This window comes from Nomascus leucogenys, chromosome 16 (genome assembly GCF_006542625.1).
Source record: "Nomascus leucogenys isolate Asia chromosome 16, Asia_NLE_v1, whole genome shotgun sequence".
NCBI lineage: Eukaryota > Metazoa > Chordata > Mammalia > Primates > Hylobatidae > Nomascus > Nomascus leucogenys.
Window position 1 is genome coordinate 64,356,858 of NC_044396.1, and position 26,349 is coordinate 64,383,206.

Sequence of the window (26,349 nt, forward strand, 5' to 3'; positions counted from 1 at the left end):
CATTATTCTTCCATGCAAGTGAATGCTGGTGCCTGTTTCCAGGGGTGAGTGCCACATGGCAATAGATACCCTGCCTGTATGATTGGCATCAGACCCAATGGCAATGTTCTAAGATAGGAAGAAGACCAGAAGTAAAGCTATATGGTTGTAGTATAACAGCCACCTCCTTAAACAATTATCAATTCCCTCTTCATATCTAAATTTTCCTTTCAGTCAATTCAAAGGAAGAAAATGCTGCATTCAGCTTTTTAAAAAATGTGAAGATTCACACATAAAGCTGAAGATATTGAGTTATTCCACTGAAGGAAATTATTGAGTGCCTAACAATGTAAAAAGAGTCAAACCATGAGCTAGGTTTAGTGGATCATGAGTAATTTTCTTTAGCCACAGTAGGGGGTATTTACATAGAATAAATATACATGAAAAGTATTTTGAATAGGGGAGGAAGTGAAAGGAAAAATTTGAGAATAATTTGTTTTCTTTTCTCTGTTATTGAGAGTAGTGGGGTAGCAAGAGCAAAAATGTAGACATCTCCAGGAAAATCCATTACCTAGGTGGGAGAAAGACAGTCAGTTTACTTCTGGATACATGTGTCTAGTGTATATAGCTGAATAATGGCTTCTGAAGATACCAGGTTCTGATCTCTGGAACCTCTAAATACTACCACTGTATATGGAAAAGGGTCTTTCAGATGAGCTTAATTTAAGAATCTTGAGAAAGGGGAAAAGAGGCAGAGAGAGATTCGACACTCATGGAAGAGAAGACAATGTGAACACGGAGGCAGAAATTGGAGTGATGTGGCCAGAATCCAAATGCCAGCAGCCACTAGAAGCTGGAAAAAAACAAGGAAGAGATACTTTTATTCCTGAGACCCTGAAGTGGGCAGGGACGAGGGAGGAGATGTTCTGCCAGCATCTCAATTTCAGTGCAGTAAAGCTGATTTTGCACTTCTTGCCTCCAGTGCTATGAAGAAAAAAAATAAAATCTGTTGTTTGTAACTATAAAACTCATGGTAATTTGTTACAGCAGCCAGAGAGATGTAATATAATTTGCCACTGGGATTTGAGGTACGTTGTGAATGTAGTTTGGCATAATAAAAATAAAAAGAGTGTAGAAGCAGAATTTGGCCAGAAGAACTGGCAGACAATGATATGAGATTTGTTAAGGGACTCAAATAAATGATCGAGTACTCACTATGACAGAAGACATGTGAAAGCCAACTAAAGATTTTTTTTTTTCTTTTTTAGACAGAGTCTCACTCTGTCACCCAGGCTGGAGTGCAGTGGCACGATCTCGGCTCACTGCAAGCTCCGCCTTCTGGGTTCATGCCATTGTCCTGCCTCAGCCTCCCAAGTAGCTGGGAGTACAGGTGCCCGCCACCACGCCCGGCTAATTTTTTGTATTTTTAGTAGAGACAGGGTTTCACTGTGTTAGCCAGGATGGTCTCCATCTCCTGACCTCGTGATGCGCCCACCTTGGCCTCCCAAAGTGCTGGGATTACAGGCCTGGCCCAACTAAAGATTTTAAAAGAGGTAACTGCTGACTCAGTGTTCAGAGTAACTTTGCATTAGATATAGTTGTCCATCATGGCAATGGAATAGCTTTATGAGGTAACGAATTTCCAATCATTAAAACTAGGCATCTATCCTATAACTGTTCAAATTCCATTTTACTTTAGATTATATAAAATCATGATAATCCTGCTGTAAATTGATACAATCATGTAACCAACATATTTTCCCCCATGGTTTATTACATAAATATTTCCCTTTTCTTGATAACTATCACTGTTAATTTTGAATGTACCCCCACTCAAATTTTCCAATAGACCCTGCTAATATAAACAAACAAACAAATGAATCCACTCTTTGCCACAAAGAGTGGGAAATTCTCATGTAATATTAATTTAACAAATTAATCTGTTTGTTGAGGTAATTCCCAAAGAATGTTCAATTATTCTATATTATTGTAATTTTTCAGCATTCCAAATGTTTCTTCTTTTCTCCTCTTTTCAAGAATGATTATCCCACTTTATCTCATATATGATTTATTGAATATTCATATAATTCTTTATTCACACACATATTTGGCCCAACAGAGAAAAATATTAAACATTGCTTTAAACCTAGTGTAGTAGACAGGTAGCTTTTAGGTAAATTTAATGAAGTTTCAAATATAAGTCATATATTATGTGTGTGTGTGTGTGTGTGTGTGTGTGTGTGAGATATGTCTAAAACTAGCATCCTTATAAGTGGCTAATCAGAAAAAAGTCCTTGATAGTTTTTTTTAGCGTGTTTAAAATTAAAAGTCCCAAATGCTTTATACACTACATGTTTGCTAAACGGGCTGCTAAACTCAAATTTTGTTTTCTAAAGTACAGTCAATAAACGAAGTCCTTCCTCAGTGAAAGATTTTAGTGTTATTCATATGTGTCCAGTTTTGAAGTGTTTGCCTAGGATAAGTGATATATAACATAGTTTTTCTGCAAACATCTTAGTAGTTCATTATGCCTGCTAACTCTAAAATAGTCAAAACTCCACTTGTGCAAGTATTCATTGATTCGTTCTAAAAATATTTACTGAGAATATACTGCCAAGCACTGTGCAGCATGTACTTCCAGGAACTGTACTAGCCATCAGAATGGACTTGGCACTGTCCTCATGAGCTTACAGACAATTAGTAGTAACATTGAAATGTGATGGGTATGATGATAAAGAAATTCCAGGGAACTGTGAGAACATACAGCAGGAGAACTTAACCTTGTCACAAGTTCATGGAAGGTCTTCCACAGAAAATGTATTTCAGTTGAGACAGAAATGTTGAGTAAGAATAAGCAACATAAAAGGAGATCATAGAGAGTGCTGGCAGAAAGAACAACATGCACAAAGGGTCCAGAGGCAAAAGAAAGCTAGGTTTTTATAACGAGCGAAATAGTGCAGATAGAATAGTTACAAAATGAGAACACAGCACAATGGCATAATCGATAGTGTCAAAGGAGTTAAGGAGATTGGAGACAACTGAGGTATTAGATACAAGAAAATGATAGTATTATATTTTTACTTTCAGATGGTTACTCTACTAGATGTACAGGGAATAGACTGGAGGAGAATAAGAACCTGGGACAAGGATGATGCTATGACGCTATCTGATCTTGGGTAGTAAAAGTGTGGATGGAGAGAAATAGAGTTGTTTAAGAGATTTATGAAAGACAGACCTGATGAATTTCATTGTACCGAGTAAAAGTCAGAGAAGAATCAAAATTTCTGACTTGTGTAACTTAATGGATGAGGAAGTTGTTCTGAGAAAGAAAACACTGAGAAAGTTCTATAGTTTTGAGAAAATTCTATGAAGTCAGTTTTAGACGGGTTGAATTTGATAAGCCATCAAGAAGTTTAGCTGAAAATGTCCAGTGGACAGTCGGATATATGTTGTGCAGCTTAGGTGAGAGGTCTGAGTTAGATATTTAGGTCTGGATGTCATCATTTATTCAGTCCCTCATTCAAATATATGTTTTCTGATTGTCTATTATGATTGACGTCCTCGACATTTCTAGCACATAAAAGTAGCTGAAGCCATGGAATTAGACAAGGTCCCAGAGAGAGTAAAGTGAAATGAACAAAGGCCACAGAATCCCATAAACACTAATATTTGAACAATGGATTGAATTGGAAGAGGAGACCATGTAGGAGACATAGAAGTAGGAGCTACAGATATAGAAGAGAAAACAAAACAAAATCCAAGAAAATATTGGTGTCCTAGGATCTAAGGAGAAAAAAATAGTCTATTAGGAGTCAGGGGAGGAACAGCAAGATAGAGAGCTGCTGACAGAGCAAGCAAGATGAACCACACAATGGATTTAATCATATTTAGATCTTCACTATGAGACTCGCTCTATTAGAGTATTGGTTGTTGAAGCCACATTGCAGTGGGTCAAAAAGAGAAGATGATAACTAAAGAAAACAAGCCAGGGTTTTCATAATTTTAAGATTAGATGGAAATAAGTAAGTGAATGTTAATATATAGATGCTCTTGAATAACCTTCAGAAGATTATAACCAGATGATGTGGTAAAAGTTATATGAAGATTCCAAAGGTATCATATCATTTCAGATCCTCTATACAAGTTGGAACATGGGCAATCCCAAAATCCTTATTATTCCTCTATAATATGATAGGATTGATTAGTTATCTTCAAATTTCACAAATTTTCTATAAACTAGCAAGAATGTAAGTATGCATCTATAATCTCTGGATGTCCTTAAAACCCTGAAAATGTACCTGCTTTTTGTTTTGTCATTGGTTTGCTGACATATTTTACTCCCAATGCCTGTCAAGTAATTTTTAAAACATCTGAACAATTATAAACCTACGAAGCTGATTTTCTTTTACTAAAAATTATGCTTCAATCTAATTTCATTATTAATGCATGGCATCTTGGCTAATTTTTCCACAACTCTTATATGTCTCAAGTTTCTAAAGAAAAACTCTACAAATCAATTAGAGAAGTAATCAAGTTATATTTGTGAAGGCTAGATAATGTAATATTTATGAGGTATAATTGCCTTTCATAGAATATATATACTGATTCTGCAGCAAAATACTATCAATTCATCCAGAAAAAAAATATATCTTTATGTAAAACAGAATAACTGGTCAAATAGCAGCCCCCAAAAGAGCCATAATTCAAATAACAGGACAGTCACTGTTGATTACCTATTTTTAAAGAGCATCCTCCTTCCTTGCTAAGAGAGATCTGGCTTAGTTCAATTAAGTGAGAGATGTGTGCCTAATAGGAGGCTGCACTTATTGCTTACTCCTGATATGTAATATAGTTTTATTTGAGCCAAATCATAGTAAATCTTTGGTTGTTGCCCACTGCATAGATTAGGAATGGATATGATTGCAATCTTGGTCAATAAAACAGGAGGGAAAGACTGCTGGCAGGTTTCCTGAAAAGTTTTCCTAACCACTGAAATGGTACATAACATAGGGACATTCTGTTTTAGCTGCTGGCCATTGCTATGTAGGGCTGTTATGCCTAGAGCTTTTGCAGCCACCTCAAGACCGCAGGAGAAGGTGTCTAACAACTAAAACCAACAGGCTGAGCATGGCAGAACAGAGAGATGGAAATAACCTGGGTGAGGAAAGACACAACTGAACCCCTGAAATAATGTTTAAATCTGCTTACCTCAAGATTCCATGTTATATGGGGGTAACACATTGTTTTTTGTATTGCTTATGCCATCTTGAATTGGCTTTCTGTTAATTCTACGTGAAAAAAATTAATAACAAATATCTTTCTATTCATTTCAAACATGTCAGTCAAAACCACTTGCTAAACTTTTAGAAATAATGTTCATTCTGTCATCTCTGAAAAGATTAACTACAAACATACAATGAAAGGAAGAAAAACTTAAATATTCTTACTTGAATGCCAGCTCCCTCTGGCACTGTGATCTTCCACACACAATTCAGATTGTTGTCATAAGGCTCAGGGTATCCAGGTGACAAAATAGTCCCTTTGCGCTTAGTTAAAATTCCACCACAGGGCACTAAAAATAAAGCAGTCCAAGAGAGGGAGTTAATTCTAATGCAAAGGATTAAAATAAGAGTAAAGGTCAGAGATAACATCTTAGACAGGTACTAGACTTGCAAATCAAATCATACTTTTTCAAAACTGATAAAAGAAATGAAAATGAAGTTTTTGTATACCATGAAAATATTAACAAATAATTAGACAGCATTAATGGGTGACCTTTGAATGGCATATCTAAAAATCACACTACAATTAACTCAATAACAGCATATTATTTGTATTATATTACTAAAACATGCATTGACTAAATTTGCCTTAAAAATAGTTCATTTCTAGATAAAAATTATCTTGAATTTTTAAAAAATTATTTGATACTGTCTCCTTCATGCATTCTTTGAGGAGTAACAGCATCCACTGGAAAGTAATGAGGATGATGATAACAATTATATTATGATCATAACATTTATATAGAGCCTAATATATGCTAGTCACCCTTCTAAATACTTTACATATTTTAACTCATTTAAGCCTTCCAACAACTAATGAGATATGAATAAGTACTCTCCACATTCTACAGCTGAGGCAATCAAATGGAGTCATTAAGAGATTGTCTTGCCCAAGATCACATATTAAGAGATGAAGCTGGCCAGGTGCAGTGGCTCACGCCTGTAATCCTACCACTTTGGGAGGCTGAGGAGGCTCACAAGGTCAGGAGTTTGAGACCAGCTTGGCCAATATGGTGAAACCCCATTTCTACTAAAAATGCCAGACGTGGTGGTGGGCGCCTGTAGTCCCAGCTACTCTGGAGGCTGAAGCAGGAGAATCGCTTGAACCCAGGAGGCAGAGGTTGCAGTGAGCCGAGATTGCGCCACTGCACTCCAGCCTGGGAGACAGAATAAGACTCCGTTTCAAAAAAAAAAAAAAAAGATGAAGTTGAGATTTGAATCCTGGCAGTTGAAGCCAGAGTCCATGTCCTTAGGTGGAACTGAAGATACTTGAAGTGGTCCCAGTTTAGTTGTTGCCAGTCTAACTACTACAAGAAAGAATATGTATGCAGACCTACTCAGAAGTCAATAAAGGCTTCTATCATTTTTAGAAGGTACTAGTCTGAAAGTAAAATTATCATGCCATTAATAGAATCACCTTGATTCTGGCCATGACCTAACTCATAACTCTTAAATTCTGTGTGACTTTGACCTGTTCTTTAAACTCTCTGAAACACAGATACCTTATCTGTGGAATGGTAATGCTATTGTTTCTAAAAGGCTTTTGTGAAAAATACAAAAAAACTAGAATGTGCATAAGAAACTAGCACACTGCTTGGAACACAGTTAGAAATCAATAAATGCTACAAATATTATTTTAGGTCCCAATGGTACTGTGCTCCTGGGGAATTTGTCCTAGTATGGCTATAAATGATGAGATATAAAGAACACATCTTTTGTAATAATAATTTTTTTAAAAGTGAATTACTGTTTTGTGTCACTTCCAAAGACAAATGCAAAAACCAGGGCAATTACTCAAAAAAAAAAAAAAAGTGTTGCAAACTTTTTAAAATAGTGTGACAATATATTTTTAAAGAAACTCACTTAGTTGTGTTTTCTTACAAATCTCTGTTAATGGGTTATATACAAATTCTTTTTAAATTAGTCAAAATTAATTTAGCCCATTTAAATAGAAAACCAGCAGTTTTGCATGATTTGAGAATGACGTGCAAGCGACAGAGGAAGAAATTTAAAATATTTGCCCAAAAAAATAGAACAAAAAAAGTAATTGATGAAGTGTTGATCCTGCCGATGAAAAAAAAATACTTCATAGATGCTCTTCCTCTCCATCGCCACTGCCACAACCTTTCCTCATACGTACTTTTTTTTTTTTTTCTGAGTTACTACATTAATCACATAAGTGGCCTCCCTATGGCTGGTATGTTTTCCATGCACTATATTTTTCAAATTACTGTCAAAATTATCTTTCTAAATTAAAATATGACATGTTGCTTCTCTGGTGAAAATTCTTCAAAAATTTCCCCATTGTCTGAATTCACATCTCTCACAGATAGTTTCTTTCTTTCTTTTTTTTTTTTTTTTTTTTGAGACAAGCTCTGGCTTTGTCGCCTAGGCTGGAGTGCAGTGGTGTGATTACAGCTCACTGCAGCCTCAAATTCCTAGGCTCAAGCAATCGTCCCAACCCAGCCTACAGAATAGCTAGGACTACAAGTGTGTGCCATCACACCCAGCTAATTTGTGTATAGATATTCAGCTAATTTTTATATAGCTAATTTGAGGAGACAGGATCTATGTTGCTCAGGCTGGTCTTGAATCACTGGCCTCAAACAGTGCCTCCGCAGCCTCCCAGAGTGCTAGGATTATAGGCATGAGCCACTGTGCCCGGCCTACAGATAAATATAGTTAATTGCATTAGTCTCTGACTTCATCTCCAGGCTTGTAACTATAATTTCCCAAGTCCTCATCATCTTAATCCCCCATCCCAGTTCAGCCTTCTAAACTAATTTGCTCTCTTATTGCTGTCACTTGATTTGTCCTTCTCTCACCTAGCTAACACCTACCCATCTATGGACTTTCAGTGTGAATGTTACTGCTTCAAACCTTTGGAATTGCCCTGTGTTGTGTCCTATAGTTTCCCATAGCGCCAAATGTTTTCCTGTACAATTTTATCATACTATGCTTCCATATTATTTTTATGTTAGTCTCTTGCAATAGACTCAAGTCTGAGCAGACAAGGTCACCTTTATGCCTGAAACTCTGTTTATCAAGATTCTAACTCTTCTCCTTCTTTGCATTATAAATTTTCTTCCATGCTGCTACAGTGACAAGCTATCTCCTCTTCCTCCATCCTCTCTTTCATGCACTGCATCAGGCTTTTGTCCTCACTACTGTAGTGAAATAACCATGTCAAAATCACCAGAATATTAATGTTGTTGTGATATGATCAATCCTTAACTTGCATTTTACTCAATCTATGGATAATTAGCTCTCAGTGTTGATCACTCCATCTGTCTTGAGCCTTTGTTTGCTTGAACATCAGAACACCATACTCTCCTGGTTTTCTTCTCTATTACTGGCTGCACTCAGATTTTTTTTTTAACTCATTCTCCTCTTTGTAACTTTGTCTTAGGCCATATTCTCTTTCTAATCACTGTCCCCCCTCAGTGATAACATACACTTCCATGTCTTGTATATACTCTGACTACCAGATGTTTATCTCTAGCTGTGATTTGTGAGAGTTTTGCAATCATATGTCTAATAAGTATCTCAAAATGGATATGTCCAAAATAATAACTTTGAAATTCTTCCTCATCCACACTCTCTTTCATCTCAGAGAATGTCACCACCATTCACTCAGTTCTTAGGCCATAAACCTAAGATTCATCTTGATTTATCTTTCTTGCAGTCAAGTTTACATTTACATCTATTCTCAATCTATCAGTAATAGCTCCGCCTTAAAAATATATCCCAAAGCTTACTAATCCTTATCACTGTGACCATAATCTTCCTATCTAAATCACATTACTTTTCCCCTCCATTACCTTGATAGGCTTCTAATCAGTTATATTGGTTCTACTCCACATCTCCCTACACTAACTACAGTGATTTATTAGAAACTAATTGATATCATATCACTCCCCAGCTCAATATATTCCCATACTAGTTAGAAAAATTTCAAACTCACCATGGTCTTCAAGGATCCGTGTGACTTGGCCCTCTGCTCTGCCTCTCTAAACTCATCTCCTATCACTCTTTGCTATCATTTACTGTGTTCCATGTTCCAGACACTGTGGCTTGAACATGTCAAGATCTCTCTCCCCTCAACAGTCCATACACTTGCTCACCGACAAGAAAGACTTTTATTCATCCCTCCCTTTGTTCATTTTATTCAGGTTTAAAATGGCAGAATGCTCTGCATGTCTTGTTGCAACTCCAGCTCCTGCTTTATTTTTTTCTGCAGCATTATCACTCCCCAAAAGAAAAGAATATATTTCTTGAGGACTTTTGTCCTCCTCCACTAAAATGTAAAATGTAAATGCAAAATGTAAGGACAAAGATCTTATATTATTATTCAAAACTATGTCACCACTGCTTAGAATAGTGTTGGCATGCAGTAAGCACTCAATAAATTATTGCTGAATAAATCACTGAAGAACTGATTGTGTATCTGTATATATCTTGTGCTTTCAAATTACCTCTTTATCATTCCTGCATCATTCCTGTCTCCCAGTATTTTTCTAAACAAGCCATATTTGTCTATTTCTACTTCAATCATCTTTATTTACCAACAAAATATACTATAGAAAAATTAGCAGATATGCAATACCACATACAGAATTTTTTCCATTTGACTCTCATATATATTACTTAATCTAACATTTGCATCCTGTTTTTAAAAGATATATGATAAATTTCTGTTCTGATCAGTATTCAATATAATATGTGGATTAATAAAACAGGCTTTCAAATCAAGCAGCCTAAGTTCAAATCCAATTCTGCTTTTTTATCTAAACCAAGAGGTTTCACTATCTGTAAAATAGAGATAATTATATCTATCTTCCAAAGTTGATGTCAATATTAAATAAGATAGTGCTTAATAGTGCTTCATTCAAATGCCAAAAATTGCTATTTATTATTGTATTTAATAACTTTTTCATGGATGAATGGATAGATGAATAAATGGATAAATGAATGAGATGGAGATTTTGTATATACTCCTTCACGAATTTTTTTTTCCCATTCTAAGAAAAGATGAAGTAGACAGGTGTTGCCATGGAGACTTTCAAGTAAAAGTGGTTCTTTCTGGGTCTCTAAAGAACTTGAAAAAACAGAACCAGATAAGCATGATCAGATAAGCAGCTAATTAAAGACTCTTTGCCTAAGGGGAGTAGGTGGCAGCTTCCAGGGCTTTTCAAAAAAGACCTCCCACTAACAGAAGTACTTATGCCTAAGGCCATATATTGTCAAAGCTATTAGTGGCTGCAGGGGGTTATTTGAATCACAGAGTCTAAAAGGGAGGAAAGCCTGGGGGTTTAGGAGACTGCAGAGTTTAAGAAATGTGAAGTGTAACAAGGTCAAATTTGAAAGATAAAAACTCAGTCTTCAGCATAAGTTTTATTTTTCAGTTTTACACTGGTCTCAAGTCTAATTTTTTTAAGTAAAATTTTATTGTATTTTATTGTAATTAAGAAAGGCTTGGAACTACAGCTTTGGACAAGATTATTAAATATTGTTTACAAACTGGTTGTTAAAGTTTGTGAATCTTCTAATTTAGCATTTGACCATTTTAACTATAAGCACAACTCACATATCATGTCTTATGGGGCTGCTTTCCAAACAACGGTTTAGTTTTAGTATGTCAGTGTGTGCAAAATTAATGAACATTTTCTTGTGCTTTACTGTGACAGAAAAAAAAAAAGACAGTGTTGATAGTAATAATAAGAACTGTGAAACTGAAATGATACAATTGAGAGGGAAATCATTAGGAATGTAGAAAGCAGTATTGTTTTGGTTTCAACTGGATGCTCATTTGGCTTAAGCTGTTAACTGAGCATTCATTGAACAGTGAAGACAGAGAAAAACAATCATCATGTATAAAACTCTGTAAATAGGCTGTCAAAGATTATATCTAAACTGTAAAGTGTAAATAGAGAATTTGCTCTCTCTCAGAATAAAACTCCCCATATAATATGTAAATCTATTGCTTGTGTTTTACCAACATACATATCTTTCCTGCAGATATGTCAGAAGAGTTTGAAACCTCAGATTTGTAAAGGTTTAAGCAAGGAAACTATGCAATAGTATCACCATGTGGTGGAATACTGAAATGGAAAAAGTATGGACCTTGGACTTCGGAAGTTGGTAAGGGTTGTCAGACCCTCTACAAATATTCAGGAAATTGATACAGTAATTTACTAAAATCCACTCACTGAATAAAAGTTTGCTGAACACCTGTTGTGTGCCAAGTTCTCTTTTGATTGAGCCCAAAACCAATACAGTGACAATGGAAAGGGGGACAATTAAGACAGATTAAGAAATGTTTTGCAACCAAAAATTATACATAATACAGTTTAATGGTTGCTGTAAAGGTAATGGTATAAAGAGTAAACGGTTGATGGGTGGCAGAAAATTATTTTAGATAGGATGGCCAAGAAAGAGAGGAGACTTCAATGAAATGATGTCGTGAGATAAAAAGCTATCTGTTCCAATCAGAGGAAATAAGAAATTCAAAGACCTTGGGGCAGATGTTTTATGCAGTTAACAGAGGTTGAAAAGGAGCACAAATTAAAGAGAACACTTTGATATTAACGTAAGATAGCTCTGCACTTGACTCTCATATTTGAATATTTGAGACACTGAGCTTTTTCTATCTTAAAAATATTTTAAGACATGACCATTTTTATTCGGAACATTTTGAAGATAAAAATATTTATAGTTCAAAATAGAAATGCAAACTATATTTTCATTTATGTAAAGATTAGTAGTCGCACCAAATGGTAAAACTTAAACTTGTCTGTCTTCTGAATGTCACTTAGAATCATCACCTTTCTATTTCTTCTCTCACACAGACCCCATATATCCATCTGTCATATTGTCAACTTTGTGGATTTACACCTGTTCCACAAGGAAGAATATTTTTTAAATGGTATAAGGTAATATGTCTTTTTCATGTGATCTTGGCAGAAAATACAAGTCATATGACAATTTTCTATCTCTGGATATGTACTTTTAAACTGCCTCATTCTATTCAGGCTATAACAAAATACCATAGAATGGGTGGCTTATAAACAACAGAAATTTATTTCTCACAGTTCTGGAAGCTGGGAAGTCAGCACTGGTAGATTTGATGTCTGCTGAGGGCCCCTTTCCTGGATTATATATGACCGTCTTCTGGCTGTGTCCTCAGATGGTAAAACAGGCTAGAGATCTCTCTGGGGTCTCTTTCATAAGAGCATTAATCCCATTCCTGAGAGCTCTGCCCTCATAACTACCTTCCAATCCCTGCCCCCAATACTATCATCTTATGGGTTAGGATTCTAACATATGAATTTGGGGGATTCAAACATTCAGACTACAGCATTCTGCTGCTGGCACCCAAAATTAATCTCCTCACATGCAAAATACATTCATTCCATCCCAATAGCCCCACAAGTTGTAATTTGTTCCAGCATCAACCAGAAGTCTAATGTTCAAAGTCTCATCTAAATATCACGTCAATCACATGGGTGACACTTTAAGATATGATTCATCCTGAGGCAAACTGACCTCCAGCTATGAGTCTGTAAAATCAAACAAATTATCTACTTTCAAAATACAATGGTGAGACAGGCACAGGACAGATATTTCCATTCTTAAAAAGAAAAACAGGGCGGAAGAAAGGGGTAACAGATCTTAAGCAGGACCAAAACCTTAAAATTCAAGAATAATCTTTTTGGTTCGATGCTCTGTTCTTCAGTCCCACTGGGCCTGTGGTCTCACCTCCTAGACTCATAGGTTGGAGGTCTCCTCCCAGACACACGGCAGGGAAGGTCCCACGTTCTGGACCTACTGGAGGTTACAGTCTTACTTCTGTAGGTTTGCTGGGCATAATATATACTACAGCTCTCACAGGTTAGAGTTGCATGCCTGTGGTTCTCCCTCACAAACATCACACACCAGTGGCTCTACTGTTTCACAATCATATGGGTGGCCCCACCTCTGTCCACCTGGCATTTTTCCACAAGGCAATGCTAAAGGTGTGGGGCTATCCACATGACCCCTATGGCAGTTCTCTGCCTGGGCAGAGAGGCTTTCCAGGACACCCTTTGAAATCTACACAGAGGCAACCACATCTCCATAGCTTTACTGGGTACAGAGCATGGTGAAACAGACCCACAGAAACTATTCCTGTGTAGCCAAACAGCTGTGTGACAGACTGCATGAATCAGAGCTTGAGGTTTAAGGCCCTTCCTATGAAATCTGACTCCAAGGCCCTTGCACTCTGGGCTTGTGACTGGATGGGCAGCCTCAATGATCTCTGAAACGCATTCAGGTCCATTCTTCCTTTGTTTTGGACAATAGGTCCCGGCTTCTGTTTAGATGGCTGACTAATCTTCTCATTGTATTGATGAATAGCTTCTAGCTTCTACTGAGATGGTCAATTCATACTAATCTTCTTATCAAACATGACTTAACTAAACTCTTTTTTTTTTTTTTTTTTTTAAAGACAGAATCTCGCTCTGTTGCCTGGGCTGGAGTACAGTGGTAAGATCTCAGCTCACTGCAACCTCCGCCTCCCAGGTTCAATCAATTCTCCTGCCTCAGCCTCCCAAGCAGCTGGGATTACAGGCATGCCCCACCATGCCTGGCTAATTTTTGTATTTTTAGTAGAGACCAGGTTTCACCACGTTGGCCAGGGCTGGTCTCAAACTCCTGACTTCAGGTGATCCGCCTGCCTCGGCTAAACTCTTAAAGTTCTCTTTTGAATAGGTCTTCTCAGTTTTCCAATACAGGTAGGTTGAAAGTTTTTAAAATATAGAAGTTTTGATTCCCAATTTTTTTTAGACAGAGTCTTGCTCTGTTGGCCAGGCTGGAGTGCAATGACGTATTCTTGGCTCACTGAAACCTCTGCCTCCTGGATTCAAGTGATTCTCCTGCTTCAGCCTCCAGAGTAGTTAGAACTACAGCAGTGTGCCACCACACCCGGTTAATTTTTGTATTTTTAGTAGAGACGGATTTCCCATTGACCAGACTGGCCTCAAACTCCTGACCTTGTGATCTGCCCACCTCGGCCTCCCAAAGTACTGGGATTACAGGTGTGAGCCACTGTGCCTGGCCCTGATTTCCAATCGATTAACAATTCCATGTTTAAATCATTGGCAGTCAAGAGAAGCCAAGCTGAACCATTAACACTTTGCTTAGGTATTTTCTCAGCCAAATATCCAATTTCATTGTTTAAAGTTTTACCTTCTAGAAAACTCCAGAACATGAACATAATCAGCCACTTTTGTTATAATGTGGCATAATCTTTGCCACATTATAACAGGAATATTCTTTCCTCTATTGTTCAACAACTTATTCCTCATTTCCATCTAAGGATTCATCAGAATTAGCTTCACTATCCACATTTCTACTAATATTCTGCTCATAACCACTTAGATATTTTAGTAAAAAGATGGTGCCTTTCTCTAGAGCTTTCCTTCTCTTCTTCTGAGCCCTCATCAGAATTTCCCTATACAGTCCTTTCACAACAATGTAGGCTTTTTCTAGCATGCATCTCAAACTCTTCCAGCCTACACCTGTTACCGAATTCCAAAGCTGCTGCCACATATTTAGGTTTTTGTTACAGTAGAACCCTATTCCTGGTACCAATTTTCTGTCTTAGTCTGTTCAGGCTACTATAACAAAAAAACATAGACTAGGTGGCTTATAAACAATAGAAATGTATTTCTTATAGTTGTAAAGGCTGGGAAATCAAAGTTTTCTAAAGCACTGGCAGATTCAGCATCTGATGAGGGCCCTTTTCCTGGTTTACAGACAGCTATTTTCTTGCTGTGTCCTCACATGGTAGAACAGGTGAAAATATCCCTGGTGTTGCTTTTATGAGGACACTAATCCCATTGGTCATCTCCCAATGGCCCCACCTCCCAATACAATCACCTTAGGGGTTAGAATTTTTACACAAAAAATTGGGGAAAACAAATATTTAAACCACAGCAAGAATCAATGCAAAATTAAAAGTAGTCTGTTCTATATCTAAAGACTCCTGATGGATGCAGTGTCAGGGTTCTCAAAAAGCCCAGGAAACTACAGACTGCTGGATCTCTGACAGAGAGATGGTGTGGGTTCCTGTGTGCCTCATCTTTTGCCCTAAAAGTAGGAAGTGAGTTCTGGCTGAATCTAGGTTGAGAACAGTAAACAAGCATTCACTCCTGAAGTAGAATATCAGTAATAGACTAGATAACAGCCTAAAGTCTTTCACAGGCTTTAGTTCCTGGTGTTAGCTACTGTACTTGCTAAGATAAATCCTTAGTTGGATAGCATCACCTTACTCTTTTTATATAGTTTTTTATTTTTGATGGCTAAAATGCTGGGATTAATCAATTGATACATTTGAAATACAAAAACACTTTGTGATAATCATGTAGAATAGCGGCTTTTTTCAGTTTCAGACACAAATGGCTAATGGTTTAAAATTTAGTCTTGGGCCAGGCCTGGTGGCTCACACCTGTAATCCCAGCACTTTGGGAGGCCGAGGCAGATAGATCACCTAAGGTCAGCAGATCAAGACCAGCCTAGCCAATAAGGTGAAACCCTGTCTCCACTAAAAATACAAAAAAATTAGCCAGGCATGGTGGTGCATGCCTGTAATCCTAGCTACTTGGGAGGCTGAGGTGGGAAGATTGAACTCGGGAGGCAGAGGTTGCAGGAGATCGCACCACTGCACTCTAGCCTGGGTGACAGTGCAAGACTCCATTTCAAAAAGAATAAAAATAAAAACAAAATAAAATTTATAGTTTCATATTCTCTGTTCTATGTTTCACAAATATTCTCTTCAAATGTTCTCTTTCTTCACTCACTTCTCTTCGCTTGCTATTTTGCTATTTTTTTTTTAATTTTTCCTTTTCTCTCACTTTTTAATGTGACAGATCATTTCTCCCATCTATATCTTGTCCCTTTCTAACTCTGTCTCATCTGCATGTCTTCATGGACATAAGAAAATTTATTTCTTTGGATAATGTGATGTTTAAATTTTTAAGGTAAGAAGAAAAGCAGAGCATAAACATTGGTTAAATATACATTTCCAAGGCCTATTAAAATTGTAGTAATAATTATTTTAATTTTGTTTTTATTTTATGTTAAAAAATTTGCCAACAATGAAAACAAACCAAAATGTCTATTTCTTTAAGTATACTCCTCAACCATTTGACCTGGAATGCATTAATTGGTGGAACTTTCACTGTCTTCCTAAATGGTATATTTTAATAAAGATTTACTATTATTTTCAATGAAATCAACACATTTTTCCTAAACTTTCTTATAAATTTTAAATGCAAATAGAAGTCAAACATTCAAGGAATCCTAAATTAGAGTTGGAAAGAATGACAGTACACAATGCTTTCAGCCTTTTCCAAAATGCAAAAATCTTCCGTGGAAGGCACATTTTCCATATAATGACTTCAGATAGTTTTAAAAATAAAATATCAACACATTAAAATCAATAGTATCAAACACTTGATCATTACTGCATATTAAGTCCTATATTCTGCATCGAATACTTTTAGAATTGGAATCTTCTCTCTTGATTTTGTGGTGGATTATTTGACAAAAATAAAAACAACTTTTTTTTTTTTAGTACTTACTAGGTTCCAAGAACTAAGCCAAGGCTTTTGATCATTTAGCCATAATGAACCTATGAAGTTCTCTTATTTTCTTGTTTTATTGGTATGGGATTTGAAGATCAGAGATTATGTAAATTTTCCAGGACCTTATTGTAACTCACCTCAAATCAGTCATGTTGACAAAGCCAAGACGTTCACCCACAACTCTTGTGCTGATAATTTAGTACAATTCCCAGCTCTGGTGATTTCACTCAATTTTACATAATTCTTTACAACCTTTCATGTTAATTAGCATATTAACATGATAAATATACAAACAGAACCTTTAAGGATTAATTCATACATTTACATTTCAGTTCTTGGCATATGTAGGTTCTTTGAACACTCTAACTAAAGGAATAAAAGGGTTTTTGATGATATTTAAAGATTAACGAACAAGTTTATGAATTTCCATGTCATTATATTACTGTTTTTACAGTAGATTATATGAAACTAAATGAAGAGAACTACTTATCTAAGTCCTTTTATTTTTACAGCATTGATATTTTCTGTCAATACCTACATAAATATATTAAAACTGACACAGAAATTATGTAAATAATTACTGGGGAAAGTGAGGCAGAAATAATGATTCTTAGTAATTATAGAAAAAGATTTAAAAATCTACTGTGAGTTTTGAAGAGAGTTATTATTATGTGTCTGTCTTCAATTATTAAACTGATTTCAAGCAATGTAATTTCTGATTTATGCATATTGCATGACTAATTTTCACATAGACATATAGAAACATTTCTTTTAGCTCATGATTCCTTTAGTTCAGAATGTTATAAATGTTATTTATAACATTTCACGAGTATGAAGTCAATGTATTGTGTTGTATGTATTGTGGTTCAGAAAAGAGGACATTGTTTGTTTTGTCTTTATAAGAGTACAAGTACCTAAGAGGAAGATCTCTCTGCCGTATTAACCCTAGCTCTCTAGGAGGCACAAGATAGGTGGAACATCAAGTCCAGCTGATTTATCTCCTGTATTTGTGGACTGTCAAAAATGTATTTTAATAGAGTCAGCAATTCTGCATAATAAATGAGGCAGAAATGTAATTGGGAAATAGCTTATAAGTCGGAACACAAAGATAAGCAGTAATCTATCTATTAATTTAGGGTTTAAAGGTAGAAAAACTTAGTTTTAAATCCTGCCTCCACCCTAACCCTTACTATGCTCTGCCACTTTAAAGAGACCTATTTTACCTCTTCCAGACTCAGTTTATTCATCTGTACATTCCAAAAGTAACAGTTCCATAGATTTGTCAGAGGATTACATCAAATATGTATTTAAATTACTCATCATGGAATGGGGCTCTTTTAGACAATTCAGGCTGCTATAACAAAATACCATAGATTAGGTAAGTTTTCAACAACAGAAATGTATTTCTTAGAGTTCTAAAGATTGAGAAGTCTAAGATCAAGGTGACAGCAGATGTAGTGTTTGGTGTGGGCTTGCTCAGTGCTTCACAGACAGTGCCTTCTGTGTCCTCACATGGCGGAAGGCTGAATATGCTTCCTCAGACTTCTTTTATAAAGGCACTAATCTCATTCCTGAGGGTAGAGCCCCCAAGACCTAGTCACCTTCCAAAGGCCCCACCTCTTAATATCCCCACATGGGGGATTAGGTTTCAACCTAAGAATTTGTGTGTGTTGTGGGGGGGCAGTGGGGTGAGGGAGAGAAAAATATTCAGATGATGTGATCGGCAAATAGCGGCATTAAGAAAATTATAAATATCAGAAATCAGAAATCGTGGTTATTTAGCTAAAAGATGAGAAAATTGAAGAGTCATTTACAGTCCTCTAGTGTTTTAAATTATTTTTTGTAAGTGTTCATTCAACAAATAACAGAATAATACAAGAATGGTTCAGATTCCATTTATTGTCATGGAAAAAAATAAAATATTTGTTGTAAGAAAAAAATGCACTGCGAAATATGCTAGGCATATTTTTTTGGGGGGATGGGTGTGGTGATATCAAATTCCTAGAGAAATCAAATGACCAACCATCCTTCCTAGTTATTTGTGACAGCCCAGTTTATACCATTATCCTAGCACAATTGTTGACAATGTCCTGATTTAAATGGTAAAAAAATGTATTTTACTTAAAGCAAATATATTCTATAAAAATTACATATCCTGGCCGGGTGCGATGGCTCGCGCCTATAATCCCAGCACTTTAGGAGGCCGAGGGGGGTGGATCACGATGTCGGTAGTTCAAGACCAGCCTGACCAACATGGTGAAACCCTGTCTCTACTAAAAGACACAAAAAATTAGCCGGGCATGGTGGCGGGTGCATGTAATCCCAGATACTTGGGAGGCTGAGGCAGGAGAATCACTTGAACCCGGGAGGCAGAGGTTGAGTAAGCCAAGATCATGCCATTGCACTCCAGCCTGAGTGACAGGGTGAGACTCCGTAAAAAAAAAAAAAAAAAAAAAAATTACATATCCTGTGAATGCCTATCAACAGATTTATCTTTGATATCTTCTCAGTAGAAATGAATGTACCTTCTATGTTATTTCACAATTTAAAATTATTTTTTATTCTAATGACCTATGAACTGACATGTAAACAAATGTATTTTAAAAAGGTAAAAATAAGAATGGCAAATATAATTCACTTTCATATGGCAAAATGTGTTATTGAAAAGTAATTTTATATATTTATGATTGTTTATGTGTCAATATACACACTCATTCTTCCCTATGGAGAGTGGACTATTAAGATTATTAAAATTAAAACAAAAATAAAACAAAAATGTTGCTTATCTTTTATTTTTAAAAATATGATTTTCAGCTGGGCACAGATCACACCTGTAATCCCAGCATTCTGGGAGGCTGAGGCGGGTGGATTACTTGAGGCCGGGAGTTCGATACCAGCCTAGACAACATGGTGAGACCTGGTCCCTTTTGTATTTTGTAAAAATACAAAAATTAGCTGGGCATGGTAGTGCACGCCTGTAATCGCAGCTACTCGGGATACTGAAGCAGGAGGCTTGAACCTCGGAGGCGGAAGTTGCAAGGGAGCTGAGATCATGCCACAGCCCTCCAGCCTGAGTGACAGAGCAAGACTCTCTCTCAAAAAAAAAAAAATGTATATATATATCTTATTTTTAACATCACATACTAATATAACTTTAATGAGAAACAACTCAAGTCATTAGAATTATTTCGTAATTTGAGATTAAGTCTTACCACTCTTTTTTGAATTTAATATTATGTAATTTTAAAAAAATAATAATTTCCAGATATGTTCTTGGGGCAGAGAAGAGAGTAATTTCCCTACTTTCTATATTTTCTATGGAACTCTACAAAAGCCAAGTGTCATTATAATTACCCTGAAATACTATAAAATTCTAAACTATTAAGATATCCATAATTTTAGATAGTATACATTCTATTTACCAATGTAAGTTAGATATACTATTGCAAAAACAACTTTGAAACAATAAGATTTTTGGCTAACATGCATTTTACTCATTCAAAATATTACCACCTATATTTGTGAATGACTGAAAAAAATTATTATTTTATATTTTTATACATATCTGTAACTAATAGAGTAACAAAACATTAATTTATATTTTCTAATTCTTTTGATGACCAAGCAAAATATTTCCAGAAAAGTTGGCTTCTGGATTTTTAAAAGACATCTGAATTCTTTACATATTGGCATAGAAATCTTTGCACAAACTTTTAAAAATAAAAAATAATATTTATTTCAAAGGATGACTACCAGAGGCTGGGAACTGTAGTTAAAAAAAAAAAAAAAAAAAAAGAATGTAGAAGATCTACCATTTGATAGCACAACAGTGTGACTATAGTCAATAACAACTTAACTGTACATTTTAAAATAAAGAGTATAATTGGATTGTTGCAACACAATGAATAAATGCTTGAGGAGATAGATATTCCATTCTTCATAATGTGCTTATTTCACATTGCCCACTTGTAACAAAATATCTCATGTACTCCATTAATATACACACCTACTGTGTACCCACAAAAATTAAAAATAAAAAAAATAAAAGGATAGTAGTGCTTTATAATCCCACATTAGTAGCAGCAGATTCTGTGTTCCTGGAAATACATATGTTTACTTACATCCACAAAAATCCATATAAATCAGTAAATGAGGAAACTATTTAGCTAATTCAACACAAATTTTTTGATTGATTTCATCACCAAGACAATTGCAACAAATCTCCACTGATTTTTCATATTTATATAAAGCATACCTATTATACCTATTATTTAAAATTAAGTGTGTAATTATTAGATCTGAAATTAAAAAAGAAAGATGTAAGATAACCAATTTTTATATAAAATATGTATAATCACAGATCATACAAATTTATATACTCACCAATACAAGTAGGTAAGGAATCATTCCACTGGGCCAAAGAATTGGGCACTGTTTCACACCTAATTGCTATGGATCCATGGAGAATATATCCTGGATTACATTCAAAAAGAACCAATGAACCGACTGCAAATTCATTGCCAATTCTTCTTCCGAATCTTGGTTCAGGCACAGAACTGCATTGTGTAGAACTTGTTCTAGGAACAGCTGTGTAGAAATATTATTTATTTTAATTTTATATGGTAGACAAATACAGATTTCAAAATGTTGTTTAAACACATTTTTGAGAAATCATTTTTATCAGAACTTGAATTAACAATTTGAATACATTCTTAAAGTTTTAAATTTCAGACAGAATAAAATATAATTTAAAATAAATATTGTTATTGTCATCAAGGTTTTTTATTAGAACAGTTTTACTTTTGATTCTTTAAACATCAACGATTTTTGTTTTACCGAACTCATTAATATTACAAAGTAGTTTTAGTTAGATATTTTGTGATTTGTGGGATGAAAACTGAAAGATTTTTTTTCTTTTTAAACTTAGAATACAAGTTCAAAAAATATGTGTCAGGTTATATCAAATAATTTTACATTTTTTTTCAGTATTTGGTTCTTAATTAAAAACAGGTTTTACAAAAGCAAATAGTACTTTATTGGTTTCATAGAATGTTCACAAACTTAATTTCAAACACATTTGCTATTGAGAAAGATAACTACATTTGGACTAGGTAGAATATATGTCAGACAGATTAACAACAATAAAAGTTTTTACTTTAATAATCATACAATATCAGATTTGAAATTGCTTTTAGATTTTATAGGTATGTCCTTTAATTGTGCCTTTTTTTTTTGGTTTAGTAAAATAGAATGATAACAGGATGTTTTTTCTTTTTAAAACACATAACAAATGTGATTAAAGAGATTGACAATAGCCCAAAAAATGATATGATGAATTCTAAATAGATTAATTCTTCTTATGCGACTTGAGTAAATATAATTCCATTCATTATAGTGCCTTTTTACAGTCATAATACCACACATTGTTTCCAGGGGGAAGTACTACTTAACATAAAAGAGTATAGGATTATAGTCAACTGGTAAGTGGGGTAAGAGGGTTTAATAGGAATAACAAATCACAAATGTTGATACATTTCTTAGGAATAAAGTGCAAGATACATTTGAGATTAACTACTATATGACCATATATATTTTAAAGACAATATTTCAAATAATGGCTCTTAACTTGGTTTAATGATAATGTAGAAGGTTGTCTACCACAGGCAAGAAATAAAATGTGTAAACAAACTTCTAATTACACAAAAGTCCTAATAACTGTGAAGAAAGTTTTAATTCTCCTGAGAAAATAAGACACTACAATTTTAGAATGGAACACTGATTTCCTTGGCATGTTTAAGTACATCAGCACCAACATTTTTATATCTTTAGAGTGCTAAACTAAATTAGACTAAATAGTCTAGAGTGCTAGACTGTTAGAAAATAGAAAATGTAGATAGTAAAGAATATTCAGGAAAAAAAAGCAGATGTTTTGAAAACAATATGTGGGTAGGAAGGAAAATCAGACATTTAAACTGAGAATGATGATGGAAGCAATAGATTTTGTTTACTTTGGTCAAGGTGATAGTGATCTAGTGATGGGGGTGGGGACAAAATAAAACTGCTTAAAAACACTTTTATCTAGAGGATTTCATCATTCAAAAACTCTGAATACATCATGGAAAATGATATCATTCCTTAGTGTGTTTCTAGACTACAGGGTCACTTACCTTGGTAAACAAAGTGAAATCCCTTAGCTGTTATTGGTCCAACTGAAGTAAATCGAATTGTGATCTGATTACCTGAACTCAGTGGAAGTGATTCTCCTACTCAACAAAACAAACACTAAGATATCATAAATAATTTTCATTCAGTAAACCTAACAAATTATATTATAATGTTACACTGTCATTTGAAAATGTCAATCTATGTTCTATCAAATTACTTTAAAATATCCTACAACTACCAATGTATTTTCTTTGGGTTCAACTTGTATTGCAGTCTTTTTCTCAGAAAGCTTTAATTACATTTTTATACATATTGCCTCATTCTTCAAAGAATTCTTAAATATTTTATATTACATTAAACATCAGAGACTAAGTGATTAAATATATTATTTACTTGGTTACAATCCCAGAGAATAGTTGGTTGTATTTTTCTCAACCTTCTGAGTTAATTTTGTTTCTATTCTTTAGAAAAAAAAAATGATACTATTTTCAGTTTACTTTATTTCTAATATGGATGACATAAATCTCAACTTTCACTACAATACTAATCAAAATCAGTCTTTAATCAGTAACTGATGCATGGCAGTTCTATTAAAGGATACCTGAATGGGATCCTGAGAGGGAAGATAACAGAGAAGATTGCTGAGTTGGCCCATCATACACCTCAACAACATCGTGGAGTGATGTCTGGAAAAATACAAACTGGCCAAACACCACTGATCAACAGGAACCCGGAGAAGCAAACAAATCACCAACCATCCAAAAACGAAAACAAAAAACAAAAAAATAGAAAGAGGAGGAGAGAGAGAACAAAGTATTACAATATAATAGTCATTTTTTTTCTACCATTAAAAGAGGATAGGTGCCAATTGGTTGATATTACTGACACATGTACTTCAGGTCATAAAAGAAGTGACCATGACCTAAAGCAATGAAATTTTAAAACAACAATTCTTAAAAATATAAATGAGTATAGCATTTAATTTGGATCAGAAATCATAAAATTGATGATTAATACTTTATAGTAACTACTTTTGGCTTTTCCCAATGGTGGTTTGATTCTTTTCACTTTGTGACTCTCTTCTCTTTTTCTAATTTTTTACCTCCTCCTTTAGATAAGATAGACAAAGTTTTAATTCAGGGGATTTTTTAAACTGTCCTTAAAAATGCTATTCCATTATGAGTAATAATTTCATTAGAAAAAGATTAGCGAGATTATTTTCAGGTATAGTGTTTAATTTACATTCTAAATTTTAAATGATTCCTAAACATTTATTGTTAATCTTCTGCCAAAATAAAGAAATATTATTTGTGATTCCTCAGCAATTGAGATATCATAAAATTTTGCAAAATAATTGCTCTTCCATGGTAAGTATAGTTCTGAAGTACATACCAACAGAGCTTTACAGATGTGTCTTTTTACTCCATTTTTACTTATCCTTTAATTATATACTAAACTTACATGCAGAATTTACCCAAACTAAAACTATAAAGAACCTGTTTCAAGAACAGAAATCAGTTTGCTTTGTGTTTTTTTTTAAATAAAATCAGTAACAAAAATTATCCTTAAAATATTTCATTGGTAAAATTGTGGGGTTTAAAAGAGTGTAATTTTTAATGAAAATTTAATAACGCAAAAGCAAGGTCACTTTTATAAATTTGAAATCACATGAATTTAAATTGTTCATTCCATGAGTACATACAAATATGTTTTTCAAATGCTGATTCAAATTCTATACCTCAAATGAAGGCTATGGACATCCTCTGGTGGTCCTTATACTAACAGGCGATTTCACTTGAAACATGGTTACTTTTGCATATGAATTCAGGTATACATATAATATTGTAAACAAAGCTATACATAGTTTTTGGGCCTGTAAAAATAAGCTGGTGATCTCAGTCCAGTTCTTTGTGGAGTAAAAGAAAATGAAAACATTAACAGATACAGCGATGTTTCTTTGAACGTTTCTGAACATTGCTGTGCTAAAATTTGTCAATAATCCTCCTTAAAATATTTCCTAGAAGTCATGAATACAAATTTATGTTTCCACCTAACCAGACACATGCCGTGAATTATTTTAATGGTTTACAAGTCATACAAACGTTTTGAATTCAGACCTTTTTAAAAGATCCCAAATTTGTTCCACCAAATTCCAAGCTACTTCCAAAATATTCCAAATATGTATATATATATATATATATAGATATATATATATATATTTGTTTTCTAATGGAAAGAAAGAGTTAAAGGATGTTGAATTGTACTATATATATACACACATATATGTATGTGTGTATATATATATGTATATATATAGGAAAGGTTTTGTTTTCTGTTTTTGCATTTGTTTAGATTAGTGTTTGGATGATCTGTTCTCAAATATGTCTTAAGAAGGTTCTATTATATAAAGCAGATTGCCATTGCCTTACAAAGTAGCCAAAAAAAAAAATGGTATGTTAGTCTAATCATGAGAATTTTGTTACATCAAGCACACTGCCCCAAAAGGCTCTTGGCATGTAATTTATTCTTTCTCTCAGCTTTTTGGAAAAGCATTAAGAAAAAGTACAATACAGCATCCTTTAACTCTTTCTTTCCATTAGAAAACATGCCCAATTTCCTTGCAAACCACTATATTTACAAACATTTGAAACAACTAAAATACACAGGTATCCAAGAGCTTTTTCTGAGGAAAAAGAAAAAGAAAATTCATCTTTTTTTTTTTTTTTTTTTTTGCCTTTAGGCCTCTTCTCAATTATTGTTTCTATACAGATAAAACAGTTTTGCATTACCTCTAAACTGAATATGTTGAGACTATAACTGTTAATAATGCAGCCACTAACCCCACATTTTTGTATCATGTTAAGTATAGAAAACTGTAGGGCATGCTCTTTTAAGTGTTAATAATTTGTGCTTGTAATTTGTTGTAGTTATTAACTCAGTTGGGAGAGTTGAGAAAGCTAGGAATGGGGGAGTAGAGTGCTGAATCTTGCCTTATTAAGCAATGAGCGAGCCACTTTTCTTTAAAAGCAATCAACTCTGCATTAATATTGGCAATTGAAATTTTAAATTAAAAGTAGCTTTCACCAGGAAAAAAGTTACTCTGAGAGGATACGGAATCACTACAGTAAAGATAAAATTTCAAAGTACATGCATAATAAGCTATTTTGTCGTATGAACAATGAAGAACACTAACATAGTGATCTGATTTCCCACACATTATCATATTAGCTATTGTCTCATTAAACTGATATATTATAATCATGAACCAAATACTCCCAGTCAGAAGTCTTAAGAACTAA

The 26,349-nt window shown here is 34.5% G+C and overlaps 1 protein-coding gene across 2 annotated transcripts in view; it reads right to left on the reverse strand.

The window, feature by feature from the left end:
- Positions 1–26,349, reverse strand: part of CSMD3 (CUB and Sushi multiple domains 3) — a 1,213,340-nt gene that overhangs the window by 162,958 nt on the left and 1,024,033 nt on the right. Inside the window, exons 33-36 of one of the 2 annotated variants that reach the window (XM_003256134.3) lie at positions 23,652–23,765; positions 23,053–23,148; positions 21,269–21,472; positions 5,427–5,551 (exon numbers count right to left, since the gene is read on the reverse strand). In XM_003256134.3, the coding sequence (XP_003256182.1) occupies positions 5,427–5,551; positions 21,269–21,472; positions 23,053–23,148; positions 23,652–23,765 (539 nt within the window). The remainder of the gene's footprint in view (positions 1–5,426; positions 5,552–21,268; positions 21,473–23,052; positions 23,149–23,651; positions 23,766–26,349) is intronic. The other variant, XM_030795533.1, reaches the window with a different exon arrangement.